The sequence below is a fragment of the Eleutherodactylus coqui genome, chromosome 5, assembly GCF_035609145.1.
Source record: "Eleutherodactylus coqui strain aEleCoq1 chromosome 5, aEleCoq1.hap1, whole genome shotgun sequence".
In the NCBI taxonomy this organism is placed as follows: domain Eukaryota; kingdom Metazoa; phylum Chordata; class Amphibia; order Anura; family Eleutherodactylidae; genus Eleutherodactylus; species Eleutherodactylus coqui.
This window is the reverse complement of record NC_089841.1, coordinates 210,005,961-210,027,167: the sequence shown is the minus strand read 5'-3', so window position 1 is coordinate 210,027,167 and position 21,207 is coordinate 210,005,961. Positions and strand designations below refer to the sequence as shown.

Below are 21,207 nucleotides of genomic sequence, written 5' to 3'. Positions count from 1 at the left end.
AGTCTGTGGCTGAATGAACAGTTAGTTGGAAAAAAAAAAAAAAGTTAGTCACTCCACCCCCTTCCCACCCGCCAAAAGAAAATGACATGAGAATATACCAGCATAGGGCTATATTCACAGAGCATGCTGTGCCATTGTGTTCAGTTTAATGCAGAGCCACGACAGAAGCCTGATGGGCCTCATTCTACAACCCAAGTTGGGACACTGTAGAATATATATTTTTTTTAAATGATTTGGGAAGCTCATATAACCACATTTTATGGGCAATAGAACATTGGAAGGTGAAGTAGAGACACTTTTAAAATTTTTTTTAAAATGAATTCATTTGGAAATTGATGGCAGCAACACATCTCAAAAAAATTTGAGCCAGGGTCCTGTCTACCATTGTGTAGCGCCAGCTCTTTTTACGGAAGTCTGTAAATGTCTGGGAAGTGAGAAGACCGATTGCTGGAGTTTTGGGAGAGAGGAAGGTTGTCTCATTCTTGTCTGATGTAGGATTCTAGCTGCTCAACAGTCCTGGGTCTTTTTTGCTGGATTTTTTGTTTCATAAGGTCCCAAATGTTTTCCATTGATGAAAGTTCTGGACTGCGGGCAGCCAGTTCAGCACCCAGACTCTACTTCTGTGGAGTCATGCTGTTGTAATGGATGCAGTATGTCGTTTAGCATTGTCTAGCTTCCAAAAATTTTGGTTCCTCTGACCACAGGACCGGTTTCCATTTTGCCTCAGTCCATTTTAAATGAGCTTTGGCCCATAGAAGACGCTGGCGGTTTTGGATTATGTCGATGTATGGCTTCATCTAACGAACAATGATTTTTGGGAGTATTTCTGAGCCCATACAGTGATTTGCATTACAGAATCATGCCTGTTTTTAATGCAGTGACGCATGAGGGCCCATAGATCTCGATCATCCAATATTTACCATTGGTCTTGTCCATTGTGCACATGAATATCTCCATACTCTGAATTTTTTTATATTATGTACTGCACAGGGTGGGATATTCAAAGTCGTCACAATTTTATATTGCGGAAAACTTTTTTGAAATGGTTCCATAGTTTCTAGATGCCGTTTTTCACAGATTGGTGAACCTCTGACCATCTTTGCCGCTTTATAACATGCTCTTGTTATACACTGTCTTTTTATCAAATTTACCCTCCAGCTGCTTTCCATTAGTATCAGTAAGGCCATTTTCACACGGCCGAGTAAATCACGCAAGATTAGTGCGTTACGAAACACAAATATGAACCCCATTTATTTGAATGGGGTCATACACATTAGCGATGTTTCCCTGCATGGCACCGTGGACTCAGCGGGTCACCTACTTTCATCCCGGAAGTTTAGATTATAGGGTTACAGTTAGGTGACAGTCTCTTTAATAATTTTATCACATGCCTAAATCAAAAAAGGAACACTTTGCTACATTTAGTTTTCTAAACACAAGCAGTGCTACACTTCTATATGAAAGTATACGTTTATATCGCAAATACATATATTAATGCACATTTACTAACTAAAACAGAAATAAAAAGTATGAGGATATGAAACAGTCTTGTAGAAGATTCAGACAAATGCAAGTCCAAATAAAAGGATCCACTTCACATGTGCTAACAGTTCTGTAAACACAAGAAGATTCTGTTCCGTGGCGTGCGGCCAACAACCACATCGGACTCTCTTCCGTCTGAGCTATTGAAGAGCAACATAAGAGACCCAAAAATTGGCTTGATCCTTCAAGTAAACAATAACTTTCATTAAAAGGGTTGTACAATAGTATGAAAAATATATATATTGTCGGAAAACTTTAAAAGGGTTGCCAAAGTTCGATTAAACAATAAGGTCTCATGTTCACGGGCGGGTCGGATTCTGCCCACGGGCGCCCACAGCAGGATCCGACCCTGCCCGCGGCTGAGGACATTTTTTTTTTTACCCGAGGACATTTTCTTCTGCGTCCACGGGCGGATCTTCTTTCTTCACCGTGGTGCCAATGAATTGCGGAAAGGCCAGTTCAACTGACTTCAATGGAAGCCTTCCGTGCGGGTTCCGCAGCAAAATTGAACATGCTGCGGTTTTCTGAATCAGAAGGTGGTCCGCAAAACAAATCTGCATGCTTTAATTAAGCTGCAGGCGCCCATGCATCCCTATGGGCGTCTTGAATCGTCCATCTAGCGTACACACACACAATCTTTGCGTATCTTCACTGACGTGAAATAAAAAACAAAACTGCAAGCCATATTGTTCTACTGTAATATTGTTGCTCTTCGGACCTGCGGTTACACAATTCTTCCCGACTATGAAATTAAAAATAATATTTTTGTATTCACTTCATTAAAACATTGGTTTGGATTCCTACATGGGTCATTCTAATCAGTTTCTCCCCTCCCCCCCATTGGCTTGTGAGCGTCCCGATTATATTAGTTAATTATCCCCATTGATCTATCCTCCGTTTCAATGCCTTATCCAAGTTCTTATCAGTTATTATGTACTTTGTAACATAATCCTGCTCTTTTATTATTTATTGTTGTATAAAGGTCTTCGCGGTCCTGTGATGTCACATGACCGGACGTCACCCGCGGCTTTGACTATGACTTTTGGAATACTGCGTTAGCCCTCATCCTGCAGCATATGTACACCGATAACACAATTCTCCCATTAGCTGGCGTTCGTCTCCTCGATCAACTTGTTTTAGCACTGCGTCATCTATGTATTTTTATTAGTGGTTATTCCCTTTGTAATTAAAGCTTTCCTTTCGGTTACGGCTGTTTAAAGATCCTTGTGGTCATATGACAAGTCATGTGACTCGGATATCACTCGTAGTGTCGCCGGTGGCTTTTTAAATATTGGACTTTAGCTTGTCATGTACATGGAAGTCCTGATGAAGACGCTGGTGTGGCGTTGAAACGCACTGCCAATAGAATGGTTATCCTCTTCTTGAGTCTCCAGTGCGCCACTCTGCATATTCATAATATAATCCTTTCCAATCCAATTTTGGATCCAGGGTTTCCTAAAAGGCTCTCCTTTTGCTGTTATACAATGGTGCCATCTGGCAAAGGACGGTAAGAATACCCTGTCGGACGTCTTCTGACATTGGAGCTGTACAAGCTGCAATCAGAATGTAGGAAGACGTGAGTCGGTGGATTGGAAAGGGTTAATATATATATTGTATTTGAATGAGGCGGACTGGCATCAGAGTGGATGTAAATTACTTACCGTCTAGACTGTCACTGCAATCCACATTTCCCTGTAATGTTTCTAAGAACTATAAGTGAGACGAGTGAGGCGAGGTTTATGGAGATCTGGATAAAGTGATGTTCCATATTATATCTGTTGTTGTTACAAGGTTTTAAAAAAATGTAAACTCGTTAAAAGCCAATGGATGGCGCACAACACCATTCACGTCTCTCAGTGCGGTGCTTTAGCTTCTCCGAGAACCCATCCAAACTCCTACAGCAAACATCAAATCCCATTTTGCCCTCATATTGTGACTTCACAGTTTCATCATTTATGAGGTCTGCTTAAAGGTTTCCATACATCTCTGCAAGAACTGTATAAGAGAAGTCTGGGGCAGCGGATTCTTCCATCAGATCCTATCGCCTATATAATTAGGTTGCATATTAACCCCTTCCAATCCAATTTTTATCCTGGTTTTCCAAGGGGGCTTACTCTTTCTGCCGTTATACAATGGCGCTATATGCTGGCTAAAGCCGGTACTGCATGAGGTGACACATTGAATAGGCTCCGACAGCAGAGGCTGGCAATATACAGTAAGAAACCCCCGATGGACGTCTTCCAACATCGGAGCTGTACAGCCTTAAATCATAACATCTGCAGGAGGGCAGACTAGGGATTGGAAAGGGTTAAAGCAACACATCACCCCTGTGTGGCCGGAGCCCAGTTTGGGACTTCAGGATGTTTTTGAGATTGTCATCTCCGCTTTTTAAAAGCCGAATGTTTTTAATTTTCATTCGACTTTGTGGTATGAGGGCTTGTCTGTGTCAAGCTGTAGCTTTTATGGTTACCATTTTGGGTTACATATGTTTTGTATTATTTGTATAGTTTTTTGTAGTGATAAGGTGAAAGAACACCAGTTCCACCCCCCCCCCCCCTCCAACTTTTGCGCAATAAAAAAAAAAAACTATTTGGGAAAATAATTTGTGTTTTTGGCATTGCGACATCCAACGACCCATAGTTCATTTTCTTACTTTTTTATGGACAGCGCTGTATAAGGGCTTGTTTTAGAGGTACCATTATGGGACAACATATTATACCTTTTTTACCTTTAAATTACAGTTTTTACCTGCATTTCGAGAGGCGCCAGAGTGAGAACTTTTCCATCTACAATCTCATAAAGCCACAATAAAATGAATTCTGAGCGGAACACGAGTAAAAGTTTATTGAAACCCGGGCTCCTACAGGCATAAGCACATACCGGCTGCGCAAATATGCAGACTGCGTGACCGAAAATTTGCTTCCGCCCGCGAGCATTTGTGTGCGTCCATGCGTTGCGCGTTTTGGCACACAAAAACTACGCACAAAATCACACTGCTTTTGTGCATAGCGAATACGAAGGTGCTCTGCGTAGGTCGTGCCCATTGATTCCAAGCAAGATAGGTCGTGTTGCATATTTTTTTTCGCGATTACATGTTTAAAAAAAAGCGCTCAAGTGAACAAACCCATTGAAATCCTGATGCGCGTGTAATACGCCGTGCAAATTTACTCATGTGAACGAGCCCTTAGGAAAAAAAAACTGCTTCTAGCGAATAAAGCATCTCAATGGAGACTGCAGTGGATTCTACGACTGAGGCTTTAGGCACTGCGCAATTCATATATCCACAGATCCTTCAATGTGTTTCTAAAGCATAGTTGTCAGAAACATGTTCCTTCGGCAAAAGTCTGCATTTTTCTATCTACGGATTTTCAAGTTCCCGTTTTCTGTGTATAATGGTCATTGGGAGGAAAGAGGTGGCCATTTTGAACTACAATTTTGAGTAATCATCTGAAAACAGATTTAATAGTAGTTTAGGGACTGTAGCCGGAAATTACAGAATTACCAGTGACAAGTATATGTTCCAGAGACCCCCTCTAAGTATTAATCATTGCAGTCTTGGAATAAATCTGCCATTCGAGGTATCACAGTGGTTCATAGTTGCGTGGCTTCTTTTACTGTGTGCTGATGGAAAGGTTCCATAAAGACCGACTCAAAAGATTCAATAAATTTAAAATAACTGCTAAAATTCATTTCAGGGAGTTCTAAAGAAACCCGATTAATACACTAAAATGACCGAGTTCATACAACATTGAATTGAAAGAGCTTTCAAAAAGTTGCTGAGCCAGAGCCTTTGGGTAAAAACCACAAGACGTACAAAAGGGAAAAAAAACAAACAAAAAAAACTTTAAAAATTGTTCCGTATTTAATAATAAATAGAAGAGTTATACCAAGGACATTCCTTGTCACAGACCCTATAAAAAGGAATATTAAAATTAAAAAGTTTACGAATGTAAATCATGTGTAATTAATTTTTGCCTTCTAAAAACATCCCTACATTTTTAGGGCGGCTTCACATCTGCCTTGGAACTTCAGGCCGGAGGCCTCGTCACAGATACGGCTGAAAGTGCCAGAAGAATAAAGCGCAACAATCAAAGCGCTTTTTCTTCCGTACAAAATTTGGGTGGAAAGTGGGCGGACCCCATTAAGGTCAATGGGGTCCACCAGATGCTTTTTGGAGCCGCCCAGTGATGGAGACAGTGGGCCGCATGGATTCCCCTTCCTGCTCCCCTCACAAAAAATGAGCCCTCACATAACTACGTCGCCAGAAATATTAAAAAAAAAAAAAAAAAAGTTATTGAGCGCAGAAGATGGCGGCCGAAAATAATTTTAAAATATTAAATGTCTGAAAAAGAAATAAAAAAGTAGTACAGAAATTAAAAAACAAACAAAAAACACCCTACATGTTTGGTATCGTAGTAATCGTATTGACCCATAGAATAAAGTTATCATGTCGTTTTTGTTGCAGTTTGTGCGCCATAGAAACAAAGACGCACTGAAAGATGGTGGAATGTCTTTTTTTCATTTTACTCCAACTGTTTTTCAGTACATGATATGGTACATTAAATAGCACTATTAAACTCATCCTGCAAAAAACGTTAAGAAATAAGGAGTTACGTTTTTTTTGTTTTTTTTTTAAGGAAAGGAGGGCTGGGGAAAAAAAAAAAAGGCCGCATCCTTAAGGGGTTAAAAGTAACAGTCAAGAAAGCCCCTTTTGGAACCAGGCCCATAAATTGGCCCAACATATCTGACAGCAGCTAGAAGCAAACATAGCAGCTCAGTGGAAAACAGCCTGTGTATACAGTCCTCCCCCAAAAACACGCACCCTGGAGTCCGGCACACCCCACGTCCCTCCGCCTGTTAGCTAAACCTATAGGGGAAGAGCTAATATCCATTTCCCGATTCTGCTGGAAGTTAGAATTAGGTCTTAGCAAAATGACTTAATTGAATTCAATTAATTGGCCGATCCTACCTAGAAGCAATGATAAATAATGGCTGCAGCACCCAAGCCTGTAGACGGAGGAAATGGATCGTCAAGGGGAACGTTAAAAAGGGAAGAAGAAAAACACATTAAAAAATTGCTGCATCATAAAGACCAAAACTAGTTGCAGCAGTGAGGGGGTTAAATGATGCATGAAACGCCTCACAAAAAAGCAGAATACAAAATCCTTTTGGTTCGGCCACAAGTACCATTTCCCTTTCTGTGGAAAGGCTGTAGACGACACACCTCATAGTATATTGGAGAGCTTTATAAGATAAATGTCCCGTCTGCAGGGGTCTGCCAGCCGGGATCCCCGCTAATCAGCTGACGCCCCCCTCTCAGGCTCCCGTAGTGAAAGTACTTCTTACTTTCACTTTGCCCATACATTGCTCATTGAGCACTGTATATCTGGGAAGCAGAAGGCAGGAAGGGTTAAAAACCCCTCCTGCCTTCTGCTCTGGGTTATCAGCTGTCACTAACAGCTGATAACCCTTACCTGCCTCTGACTGATTGCAGAGGCCGAAGACTTAGAGCACCGCTGTAATTGGTGGTCCTCTAAGCCCAGGACCAGCCGCCGTATATATACAGTGGCTGGTCCTAAACGGCTTAAAGTATAGAGCCATGTAGGTAGTGGAAAACAGACCAAAAAACTCCTTTCGTTTGCTGCTCTATGTATGAGAGAGGATACTCGAGACAACAGGAAAAACAAGTCAGTAGTGTGCATTCCCAGGCCGGCCTGCCAAAGCCATTACACAGAACCCGAGAACGAGCCAACATGAGGCACATGGCGCACTGCTGTGCCCTCTGCTCAGCCACAGAAACCCCTTTCATAAGGCCTACAAATAACGGTCATCTCCGTGCCGCCACATTGAGTAATAAGATAAAGTTGTTTACAACAGGGTATAACTTGTGTGTAATATGTCACAAGTCTACCTGAGCCATGTAGTCGTACCCACAGACTACTCATCGTCATGTCCTGAAGGGGAGTCAAGGTGAACATTCTTGCAAAAATGACTACATAGTGTTAAAAAAAAACCGTACTAAAAAGCATACTGGTCACCAATTGACGTAATGACAATTATTAAAGGGAACTGGTCAGGTCCTACAAGCCTCAAAACTAAGGTTAGGAGTCCCAAACGTCAAACTCCATTAGACTCCTGTTCCCTCGCTGCCCTCTCATTATGGACAGCGCGAGGGCACACAATGAGCAGTAGTCGGCTCAACGGACAACGTCGGGGCTCATCGGCGCATAACACATGCGGATCTTACAGCAGATTCAAAGCAACTTATCCTACTGCAGGATATATGTCCCATACAGCCGTAACCCTACACATCCGTGGGAATCATTACTTCTCTAAAGGGGGAAAAAGAAAAAAAAATTTAAAAAAAAGGAGACAAAAAAAAAAACATTTGCATGTTCTAAATGAGAGAAATATAAGTTTATATAAAATATATATATCAATAAAAACCTTTAAAAAAAAAACAAAAAACAAAAACACCAAAAAAATACCACTAAAAATGTGGCGCTTTTAAAAAAAAATTTAAAAAAAAAATGAAATAAAAAAAAAAAAAGGGCAAAATGAACCTTAACATGTTTAATATCCAACACAGAGGCCTGTATACTCCTGTCAAAAATACAGAATTTTTACAACTACTCAAATATTATTCTTAAAGGGGTTGTCTCGCGGCAGCAAGTGGTGTTATACACTTCTGTATGGCCATATTAATGCACTTTGTAATGTACATCGTGCATTAAATATGAGCCATACAGAAGTTATTCACTTACCTGCTCCGTTGCTGGCGTCCCCGTCGCCATGGATCCGTCTAATTCTGATGTCTTCTTGCTTTTTTAGATGCGCTCGGCTGTGCGGTCTTCTCCCCTTCTCCTAGGTCCAGGCAGGAGCGGCGTTCTGGCTCTGCCCCCTTCTACGCGTCATCACGTAGCTCCACCCTGTCACGTGTGCCGATTCCAGCCAATCAGGAGGCTGGAATCAGCAATTGACCGCACAGAGCCCACGGTGCACCATGGGAAAGGACCCGCGGTGCATCGTGGGTGAAGATCCCGGCGGCTATCTTGGTGAAGGAAGAAGAAAGAAGAAGGAAGACGTCGCAGAGCGGGGATTCGGGTAAGTAATATGTTGTTTGGTTTTTTTTAACACATCCCTTGTGGTTGTCCTGCGCCGAACGGGGGGCCTATGGAAAAAAAAAACCCAGTTTCGGCGCGAGACAACCCCTTTAACCCCTTACTGACAGCCAATTTTGGGCCCAACCAATTCAGTTTTTCTCATAGCTTGCATTCCATCATCATAGCCATATGAGTCGGCTTCTTGCAGGACACGTTGTGTTATAATGGCGTCATCTTGGGCACAAATAATGTAGAACATTAAGAAAAAGAAGAAAAAAAAGTGCATTTGCGTTGCTGCCTTCCGACAGCCATAGCATTTTTGTTTTTTCAATTGACAGAGCTCTAGTCTCCATTTATCCCCATTTGTTTGGAATTTAACATTTTTCACTTTTCCTAGAAGCAAAATGATCAAAATCCACAATTTTGCCTTTTTACTTCGTTCATCTTGCGGTGTAAGTAATATGTTGAGGGGTCGTCCGAGACAGCCTTTTTTTTTTTTTTTCTTAGCTTGAAAAATAAAGAAACAAAAATTCACATTCCCAATGCGGCGTTACACGTAGGCCTATACTCCGCTCTCCTGGCTCCCTGCTGCGTCCGCTCTGGGTCTGCCCACTGAGGTCATGTGTACAGACTGCAGCAGCCCGTCTACAGGATGCTGCAGCCCGTCACACATGTCAGCGCTTCAACGTTTAAACTATACATGTGCGCTGCCAATCTTAGGCCCAATGTCCACGGGCGGACTTCAATGATAGAATCCCCGTTAGTCTCCGCAAACAGTTTAGAGCATGTGGAAGTGATTTTTTTCCCCCCGTCGTGCGGATCACACACGCGGGAAGAAATCGCAGTAGGTTCCATTTTTCTGTATGGCCAGACATGGCCGGTCCGCAGCAGATTCATTTTGCTCAGTCTTGGACAACACCTTTTATATATTTTTAAACGGTGGAGCGCTGTACGCTGGCATCATAGGAAGGGAACACGAAGAATACTCAAGGCTAGTTTCACATGGGCGATCGCCATTTTGCCGCGAGAAAAATCACGTCTTTCTTACCGCAATTTTTTTACGTTAATGTTTTTGGGTTTTTAAGAATAATCTCGCATCACACTATTGCATTGCTGCTGCCCACGATAAAAAAATTAAAAATATAAAATAAATAAATAAATAAATAAAAAAATTGCATATGGTCTTTAAAAATGCGACTTGAGTAGAAAGTCCTACTTCCAGTCCACACAGTGTGGTGTGATGCATGGTGGGGCTGAGGCCGGGGTCGATTCATCTTTAATGATGCGCCAGGTAAGAGAATTCCAGGCCCTACAGATGACATTTGCAATCAGGGAGGAACGACTGACAGCGGCATTTAAATCCCCTAAAATTCGCAGGTCTTGTACAAGCCCCTTCCCTGCCATGAGATCGCTGAGAGCCCAGCCCCAGGGTTGTCATGGCTGAATGCCCGTGGGGTGGCTTGATAAGACTGCCTGCCCGATAGCAGTATGATGTAATGCTGTAGCATTACTTCATACTGCTGGAGCGATCAAAGCATCGCATGTTGTTGTCTCCTGTGGGGACTAAAAAAAAGAAAAAAAGAAAAAGTAAAAAGGAAATCAATAAAGTGATAAGGAAAAAAAAAAGAAAGAAAAAAAGAAAAAAAAAGGACAACCCTTTTGCCATATAATTAAATAATCTAAACAAAAATACATATTTGGTATTGCTGTGTCCGTAAAGGTCCGATCTATCAAACTAACGCATTATTTACCCCGCCAGTCGTCAGAAATGTGCTTTTTTTGGTCACCCTGTCTCCAAGAAAAAACATGCAATAAAAAGCGATCAAAAAGTTGTATGCATTCCAAAATGGTACCAACGCAAACTACAGGATGTCACTCAAAAATGAGCCCTTGCACAACTATGTCAATGGAAAAATAAAGGGATTGCACGGAGAAGATGGCGGCAGAAAAAAAAAATTAATATCTTTGAAAAAAAAAATACAAGTTTGGTATTGTAGCAATCATACTGACCCATAGAATAAAATTAGCAGGTCATTTTTGTTGCAGTTTGTGCGCCGTAGAAACAAGACACAACGAAGGATGGCGGAATGTCATCCCCCACCCCACCCCCACTTCTCTCCAGTTAGAATTTAAAAGCTTTTCAGTACATTATAAGGCAAATTAAACAATACCATTGAAAACCATAACTCGTCCCCCAAAAAACAAGCCCTCACACAGCTACATTAATTGATAAATAAAGGAGTTGCGATTTTTTAAACAGCAGGGGGAAATGAAAATGAAAAAAACTAAAAGAGCTTGGTCACTAAGGGGTTAAAAGGCAACCGTGTACATTACTGTGGGCCAAACACACCCACCATTTAATGTGCATGGGAAGGGGGGGGGGGCGGAGGGGTTCTGAATTTAAAGGCCCATTTACACAGGATGACTGTCAGGGAAACGATGCCTCGCTGACTCACAGCGGGGTGGCTGCTGGAGATTTCACTCCTCGCTCTCCCCTGCCCCTATCTCCATAAACTTAACACAGCAGCCCAGCCCCCTGCTGGCCGCTCTGTCAGAGAGACAGCAATACCTTGGTATGTTTTCTCTGGGGGAGTGTTAAAGGGGTTGTCTCGCGCCAAAACAGGTTTTTTTTAAATTCAATAGGCCCCCCCGTTCGGCGTGAGACAAACCCAAGGGATGGGTTTAAAAAAAATAAATTATATATATTATATATACACACACACATATACATATATACACATATACATATATACACACATATTACTTACCCGAATCCCCACTCTGCGACGACTTCTTTCTTCCTTCTCCAAGATGACCGCCGGGATCTTCACCCACAATGCACCGCGGGTCTTCTCCCATGGTGCACCGTGGGCTCTGTGCGGTCCATTGCCGATTCCAGCCTCCTGATTGGCTGGAATCGGCACACGTGACGGGGCGGAGCTACGATGACGACGCCGGACCAGCTCTCTGGCACGAGCGGCCCCATTCACCAGGCAGAAGCACGGACTGCGCAAGCGCGTCTACAAACGCCAGAAGACAGCGAATTTAGAGGGATTCATGGAGACGAGGACGCTAGCAACGGAGCAGGTAAGTGAATAACTTCTGTATGGCTCATATTTAATGCACGATGTACATTACAAAGTGCATTAATATGGCCATACAGAAGTGTATACCCCCACTTGCTGCCGCGAGACAACCCCTTTGAAAATAGTCTACAAGCCCCCGTTACCGCCCACCATGGATGATCTGTAGCTTCCCAGAAGCCATTGCAGTCAGTCACTCGTGATATCTTACATGTACGGCAGGAACTTATCTACAGGCTCCATGTGTGTCCAGTGATAAAGGAAAACATTTTTTTGATGTTATGCAACAAAACGTTGAGTTTCTATTCCCACTGATAGGCGTGCCCGCGTCACCCTGTAGGCAGTTCCGGTATTATTGTATCTTGATTTCACTGGAAGCTAGGGGTTTGACCGGAGGAACGCCCCTTTCATACCCCTAGCTCCCGATTTGCAATGAGGGGAGGCGGGATGGGGCGGAGCCAATTCCCAGAACTTAGCCCCACCCCCATCCCACCTCCTCTCATTGCAAATAGTGCAGAGGGGCGGAGAGGGGGTGGAGAGGAGGCAGAGGGGGCGGGAGCTCAGAGCACTGCTCCTGGCTCTTCCAGCCTCCTCCTCCTGCAGAGCAGTTTTCCATCTTCCTTATTTGCATAAATTACCCAGAGGAGCATGTATGGTCTTATAAGTCTCTTTACCCACCTTCTAGGTGTCTCCACGCACTTTTAAGGTGCCCTTCTTGGGGAGAGACTATACCATTCCCCTACCCACTCACCCCATATGTGTCTCCACACACATTTTGGGTGCTCTCCTTAAGGAGACACGACATCCCTTCTGACCCAGATCATAGATCCCTCACAAACCAATCTGGAAGCCTGCTGAACACTGATGAAGGGCAAACACCCCGAAACAGCTGTCTGTGCATGGTCTTCGGTTTCCTATTCCCAATCATTGCTAAGACTTGTTATAAAGTCATACATTGATTTGAAGGAATGCTGCCATCCAATAGGTGGCGCTGCAGAGGTATTGTTCCCTCTACCTCAGCTGCACACGTAGAAAACACGAATGTAATATGCAGCTAAAATACGCTCTTGTGAGCGAGCCTTAGTATTAACAAAAGCAAAAAAGGTGTACATATACTAGAAGAACAAACCATTGCTTGGCTGGAGAAAGAAAATTAAGTAGTTCCAAAAATAAAAAAAACAATCAATATACATTAATCAGTTTGTTTGACTGAAAGGCTGATTTCACGCGGTCACATGCGAGTTGCGCCTGATAAGTTCAGGTACAACTCGTATCTGATAACACTGACCTCCATTGATCTATTACGCCAGCTTGGCACCACATATACCATGTGTTTTTTTTCGGACAGTATTCCCGACTAGTCTGAAAAAGGGGTGTGGCCTAACTGCACCAAAAATTCCCGTAATGTAAGCCAATTAGTAAGCAGTCTAAATGTACGCTCCTTTTCCACGGAGAGATAAGCTTATACAGGCAGATAAGATGTTGCAAATCATTCAGTCGTTCACTGTAGCACTGAATGTTAACGAAACTTATCGCTGTTCACGCGCAACAGTGTGCGCGCGCTTATATTTATACCCGTCTAAACGAGAAGCAAACAGATTTTCTATTTACAATGAATGACTAGCGTTCAAATTTCCACAATCCAAGAATTTTACGAAAGATAACCGTTGCGTGTAAAAGGGCCCTTAGACAAGACGATCTTACAAATTGACACTGGGATAAGTTTTAGCGCTGTAAGAAACAGCCGTCACCCTTCATTACACGCCCTGCATCTGCAGGACGTAAAAACACTATAGGGCTGTCAGCGAGGGGTTAAAAGCTCTGCAGCTGGGCGGAAAGAGGACGGACACCATTATGGTCAGTCAATGGGGTCTGTCCAGCCATGGGGATTTCCCTTTCCAGCTTCCTGAACGAAGCAGGAAAGTGGAACCCCCAAACATAGGTGTGAAACCACCCTTAGGCCAGTTTCAGACGGGCGTACTGCAACATGGGTCTGTAATGTTATCTGTGACACGTTCACATGACATCTGTAGGTCACCAGTATTTGGCCTGGATTTGCCGTCATTCGTTTTATTGTCTACAGGGCAAATACGGATCTGTATTTTCTGATAAATAAATAAAATAAAAAAATACACCTGCTGCATAAAAAAAAAAAAAGCTGTAAAAAATATGGGCAAATACGGAGTTAAAATTTGCTTGTCTGAAAGTGACCTAAAGCGTAATAAAAAATAAAAAAAAAAAAAGACTTGCCCATTTCATATTTGCAAAAAAATGGACTTTCCCCCTTCTAGTGCCGTTGCACATTATCGGCTTGACTCATGACAGCGGTAATGTGGCAGCGCTCACACCTAGCTTTATCAGTGCAGTGATTTACCACATCCTGCACTCCACACACACGACTAGACAACATTAGTGGAGAGAGAAAAAAAAAGGAATTTAAAAAGGTTTTTCCCCTCTACTTAAAACTGCTTCACAACCACCATGTCCATCCTGATCGCTGCTGGGCGGGACATGTGACTGCTGCAGCCAATCAGTGGTCACAGCAGCAGCCAATCAGTGGGCACAGCTGCACCCTTCGGTAGCCAACCAGAACAAACACTTATTATGCTATTGATCCACATTCTTGCCTCATGCCCACTAGCAAAATTGAATTGCAGATTCTGCGGGTGAAATTTTGCCCATAGGAATATCATTGGTCATCTGCAGTCAATTAAATTGAATTTTGCACACGCAAATGACATTTTAAATCGATTCGCGTTTTTCACGCACGGAAAAAAAACCCCAAAAAACAGCATGCTCCATTTTAGTGCGGATTCTGCGCGGATCGGCTACATTGCTATCTATAGGTGGGGATATCCGCATGCAAGAAAAAACACCATTTAAAGCAAATCTGCACGGAATCTGCTGCAGAGTCTGTGGGGATTATATTTTTCTAGTGGACATGAGGCCTGAGGGCTCCTTCCCACTGGCGATCGCGATATCGCTGCCATAGTTTTACACGAAAAAATTTTAGGGTGGATAAATAAAACTAAAATAATGTGGTTGCATAAGGGTTCAGTCAGACGAGCGTTTTTTTTTGTTTTTTTTTTTAAACACAAAAAAAAAAGACCGCTCCACACATGTAAAAAAAAATGCGCGTGACCGAAGCTCTGTGAAGATTTTTTTCAATGGGGCCGGCATTACTGCTGCCCCATTGAAAGCAATGGGATAGGCAACCCCCGCAGTGATTTACGAGGAAGGGCTTGAAATATAAGCCCTTTCCTGAAAATCATCCCTAGCTGCTGTAATATACACACACAATCACCGTCCACCGCTGTCGAGGCTCCGGCGTGTCTTCTTGCTTGCTCCCTGGCACTGCTCTGAAGCACTTTCTGCTGGCTGGGCATTTAAAAATCCCCGCCTCCAGAAACTGCTGGGTCTGATTGGCTGAGCGCTCAGCCAATCATTAAGTGACAGCTGAACGCTGCCTGTGATTGGTCACAGCACTCACAGCCGTTCACTGTATTCAATTCACCAGACGACCACCAACCCACAGTAAAGCCAGCATTAGGCCGCCTGCAAACGAGCGGGTCGGATCCAGCAGCTAGAAATCTCGCCGCGTGATCCGACCCGAGCGCCTGCAGGGACGAGCGCGTACTCACCCGCGCCTGGCGGCCCCGGCTCTTTGATGTGCCGGCTGCCGCGCAGCCGGCGCATGCGCAGACCGGAGCCGGCGGCCAGGTGAGTGTGTGCCCCGCAGAAAATTAGAACATGCCGCGGTTTGTTTGCCGCGCGAGATTTCGCGCGGGCAAAACGCGGCCGTCTGCATAGGAGTGCGTATTGTAATGCACTCCTATGCAGACTTTCAGCGGCGGAAATCCCGCGGCGGGATTTCTGCTCGTCTGCAGGCGGCCTTAGGCTTTTTCTGCTGCAGGAACTGGGGCTTTAGTCAAGGTGGAGGGAATTATGTACAGTTCCAAATATCAGTCCATTTTGGCACAAAATGTTCAGGTTTCTGCTAAAAAGCTGAAGATGAACTTCACATTTCAGCAAAACAACCCAAAAAATACCTCCAAGGCCACAGAAATGGCTTTGTTATAAGGAGTGCAATGTTTTGTAATGGGCCAGCCAGAGCCCAGACCCGAATTCTATTGAAGATCCGTGGGGCTGACCTGAAGAGGGCGCTACACACGAGCTGCACTCGCAATCTGACAGATTTGAAGCAGATTTTGAAGCACAATTGCCAAGTCAATTTGTGCCATGCTGATCGGCACCCACCCAAAAAGACAAAACACTGTCATAAAGTAAAAGGGTACATCAACAAAGTATTAGTTTTAGGGAGTGTATATTTATGCAACTGCATTATTTTAGGGTTGTTTTATTTTAAATGTCGCCACCCTAAATGATGTCAGTTTGTTTTTCGATAGAATTATACAGATAACGGGTCACATTGAAGGTGGAAATAAAAAAAAAAAAATCCAACAAAGATGAATCACTTCAGAATTAACATGACAAAAGCATAGCATTTTACCAGGGGCGTGTAGACTTTATTATCTACTGCAATCCCTATAGTGCATTGGTAAGGTTGGGGCCCATTTACACGGAGCGATGATCGCTCAAACGACAGTGAGTGACGGCTTTGAGCGATCATTTTGCATAAACTATTAAGTAGCTACTCCGCTACTTAACAGCTATTCAGTGTGCAAATGAAGTCTTAGCTGAAAGCAGTTATTAGCCCGAGGGCTCTTATCTGCGCTCAGATCCTTTGTTCTCCGATGGGTTAAATAGCTGAAACAATGCTATCAGCACTACCCGTGGAGAACTCAGTGTGTGGTCCTCATAAGACCGCACGATGATTTTTATACTGGCTTGAATTTTACGATCAGCCAACAGTGCACAAAAAGTGCATGATGGCCGTGCGTTTAGACGCAACGATCATCGCTCCGTGTAAATGGGCCTTTAGTCTACCGATGCACTATACCTGTTCATGTGAGTGGCACTGGCCAACCAGAGGTCAGCACTGGCCAACCAGAGGTCAGCACTGGCCAACCAGAGGTCAGCACTGGCCAACCAAGGAGCAGTGCATAGTGTGCATTACGTAGTTAAAAAGATTGCTACAAAGATCTTGGGCGGGTGAACACTGGACCCGAGACTGGTGCATCAGAGAAGAACAACTGCCAGGGATATACCCCTTGCCCCAGAATTCTGACTTGAAAGCAGAGGGCTGCTTTAAAAATTTTAGTTGCCACTCATCTACAATCTGGGCAATCTCAGGTGCCAGTTAGCCAAAGCATTCAAACATTTTTATCAGAACCTAACTTTTTAGGCTTTCTATGTAGGTTTTCCACCGAGGTGCAAGAGATTTTATTGCAATACTACAGGTGGTTTAACTGCCTTCGACAGTAGAGTGACCTCAAGAAAGTCTCCCGATTCCTTTGGTTGGTGCCACATTGGCTTTTAACCCACCTGATCTTTGTTTATGGCCCATAGCAGGCATCTACTGCTTCACAGACATGAAGACATAAAAGAGATCCCACGATTTCGGAAGTAAAAAAAAGAACAGTTCCACATCGGAAAGTTTGGATTGGAGAAAAAGTCTAAAAAAAAAAAAATCATGGATTCCCAGACAGATAAGTGGCCATCCTTCCAGCAAGAATAATGGCTTCACACCTCCGTCGGAACCTCTGGCCGAAGATTCCGCCATGGGAAGAAGACGACCGGCGAAAAGCAGGCGGGCACCATTGTAGTCAATGGGGTCTGCCCAACACTGTTTGGTTCCGTCCGGAAACAGAACCGTTTGGCCACGGGGATTCCCCTTCCCTGCTCGGAGTAGGAAAGTGGAATCCCCAGCGCGGATGTGAAACCGCCATATGTGAATATATAGTTGCATTATCCATGTACTTCAACAAAAAGGGCATACTCCAGATAACCAGCGAGGCCTGGAAGGTTTCAGGTACACATGATGAATAAATGTAAAATAACTGAAAATACACATCACAGCTGATATGGCCAGCGTCAGCAATAGTCCTTTTAGATATCGAACTTCTGTAACAAGCTATGCCCTGGGCTGGAACCCCGGCCAGAGGTCCGGCTCAAATCACCGGCGGAAAAAGTACTCAGTCTAAAAGCCAGGCACCCAAGCGAAAACCGAACGGATCCCATTATAGTCAATGGGGTCCATTCTGTCCTGAGACAGAACCGTTCAGCCGGAGTGAAGGGGGGGTGGGGGATTCCACTTTCCTGCTCCCTGAACAAAACAAAAAAGCGGAACCCCCAAAGCCGGCGTAAAACCACCCATTTTTAGCTTACAACATAACTATGCACCTTGTGATGTATTATTTCAGAAGGGTCAATAAAAGATGAAACAGGCTGTAGTTATGGGGATAAACATACACGCACCAAAACAAGAACAGAAATGGCTCCAAAACCGGTATCTGCGCATTACAGGTCAAGCAGCCGGTAGCCAACGTGCCTATGAGTCTAACCCAAACACAATGATTTCACCAGGCACATGCCCTCTTGTCCTTCACCGTTACCCTCCTGATACTGTATGGCATAGGCATCCACTATACACCAAGCACAACGCCAATCCGGATGGTGCCAAGTCAGCCTTTCCACACACTTGGTGAGACTACATTGTAGCTCCTTCCAAGTCTTCCACATATTATCTTGAAGCACTTAGTCCCATGCCACGGACACAGTAATCATCAGACAGACGCCGGAAATTGGATCCTAATCTAAGGAGTGTTCAAAAGAAGAAAAAAAAGAGAAACAATCTTCATGGAGAGAGCAAAAAAAAAAAAAAGACGGACATGATTATTATTTTCCCACCAAGGATAAAAGTCTTTTTTTTTTCTCCACTCCACAGCAAGGCCGTAACAGCGAGGCATTATTAGAGCATGCTCAGCTCCATTTTGATATTCATCATCACTTAACGGTGGTTCCTTGCAGACCGTCCGTCCATCTTTAATGTGGCTGTAATGCACACATGCATGTAACACGCAGGCCTAGATCAATAGATCCCACTCAGAATCGGAAGCCGCATTCAAGACGTTTGTCCTCCCTTCCTTCCAGATATGCAACATAAAAGCATCCTGGGGGGAATATTAGATACATTGTATATAAGCCACCGCCTGCCTGCATGTCTGTGCCCTGTATAGCAATGCAGCGCTGACATAGCCCGACACCTTATAGAACCCAAGCACAACATTCCATTTTGACAGAAGGGGGGGGGGGGGGGGGGATAATAAATTGGGTTAATTGCCATTTCTTTAAGCATGTATAGAAGTCTACGGATCTCTATAGAACCCTGGATGTGCTATGCCTGCAGCAACCATGGGGTTAATCTATAATCTTTTGCCGGCTGTGATAATCCACACTGTGCGCCACATCCTGCAGGGCACAAGAGTATATATATATATACATGGCACCTAGAGGAGCGGTCAGCAGGCCCCTCCATATGTACCAGACATGGATGATGGTGGGGTGTGTACACAGGAGGACATACAGAGCCTCCGCCAGGCCTGTGCCCAGCACTGACAGCAGGGGCACCGCGCGGATGAATGGGCACATGTCAGGCCCGGGCACACGACTCACCCAGCAGCAGCAGCTTGAGCTCCCGGCGGGCGTCCCGCTTATCTCGGCGCAGCTGCCTCTCGATCTCATCGTTGATCCTGCGAGCCTCCTTGGCCTCCTCGCTGAGGCAGCACGCCATGATGGACTCCAGAGTCATGTCTGCTGGAGAGAGACTCCCACCCTGTGAGATGCTAGGGAGCCGGGGGTCCACAAGCCTCCCCCCTCGGTCTGATGGCACCCGACAGTGGCTGCCCGTGTGCACCGATCTGCTGTCACTCGCCTGCTCCGCCTCCTCCTCCTCTCACAACCGTGCAGCAAACAACATGGTGACATCCATGGGAAGAAGGCGCTAGTATGGCGTGGGCTCGTCGCTCTTCCTTGTAGATGGCGCTAACAGCCCTGCCCCCTGGCACACATCTCTGCCTTCACCTTAGTCCTGGGAGAATGGCCGTGTAGTGTCGGTGCGCTCACTGCGTCGGACTGCGATCATCCCCCCACCCTCTCTGCCAGCCTCTTCTATGGCTCTGCTCCCCGGGCGTGGTGAGGCGGAGAATATGGCGGACCTTCTCCCAGCGACAGTTAGGCAGGAGCGCAGATCCCAGGGAATACAGCCCCGCCGCCCTCACTGTGCGCGGCTCCTCGGCCCCCCTGCCATGGCGTCCACCGCCCGCTGCATACAAAGATCTCCGCGCTCGGCTAGTCCGTGCAGGCAATGCTAGCACCGGCCATTCACCATTGGATCATATGACGTCGGGGGAGCGGGGAGGAGAAAGCTGCAAGCCAAGGGGAGGAAAGGAAGCGCCTGTGCTGCATGACAATGGACACCCCAGCCAGTCGTTTACTGACTAGTAGGACAGGGCTAGTTCATTTACTGACTAGTATCACCACAACCAGTTCATTTACTGACTATATACCACAACTAGTTCATTTACTGACTAGAAGGACAGACCTAGTTCATTTACTGACTAGTAGGACAGGGCTAGTTCATTTTCTGACTAGTAGGACAGGGCTAGTTCATTTACTGACTAGTATCACCACAACTAGTTCATTTACTGATTGGAAGGACAGACCTAGTTCATTTACTGACTAGCACCACCATCACTAGTTCATTTACTGATTAGTAGGACAGAGCTAGTTCATTTACTGACTAGTATCACTAGTTCGTTTACTGATTAGGACAGACCTAGTTCATTTACTGACTAGTACCACCACAACCAGTTCATTTACTGACTAGTATCACCACAACTAGTTCATTTACTGATTAGTAGGACAGAGCTAGTTCATTTACTGACTAGTATCACCACAACTAGTTCATTTACTGACTAGTAGGACAGGGCTAGTTCATTTACTGACTAGTATCACCACAACCAGTTCATTTACTGACTAGAAGGACAGACCTAGTTCATTTACTGACTAGTACCACCATAACTAGTTCATTTACTGATTAGTAGGACATACCTAGTTCATTTACTGACTAGTAGGACAGAACTAGTTCCTTTACTGACTAGTAGGGCAGACCTAGTTCTTTTACTAACTAGTATCACCACAACTAGCTCATTTACTCATTAGTAGGACACACCTAGTTATTTTACTAACTAGTATCACCACAACTAGCTCATTTACTGATTAGTAGGACATACCTAGTTCATTTACTGACTAGTAGGACAGAACTAGTTCCTTTACTGACTAGTAGGGCAGACCTAGTTCTTTTACTAACTAGTATCACCACAACTAGCTCATTTACTCATTAGTAGGACACACCTAGTTATTTTACTAACTAGTATCACCACAACTAGCTCATTTACTCATTAGTAGGACATACCTAGTTCATTTACTGACTAGTAGGACAGAACTAGTTAGCTTACTAAGTAACTAGAAAGACCACAACTAGTTCATTTGCTGATTAGTAGGACAGAACCAGTTCA

General features: G+C 44.3%; 1 protein-coding gene across 1 annotated transcript in view; it reads right to left on the bottom strand.

The window, feature by feature from the left end:
* The window catches only part of LOC136628328 (guanine nucleotide-binding protein G(q) subunit alpha), a 66,234-nt gene extending 46,213 nt beyond the window's left edge, over positions 1-20,021 (bottom strand). The window contains exon 1 of the mRNA XM_066604144.1: positions 19,304-20,021. Coding sequence (XP_066460241.1) covers positions 19,304-19,439 — 136 coding nt within the window. The 5' untranslated portion in view covers positions 19,440-20,021. The remainder of the gene's footprint in view (positions 1-19,303) is intronic.
* Positions 20,022-21,207: the final 1,186 nt, after the last annotated feature.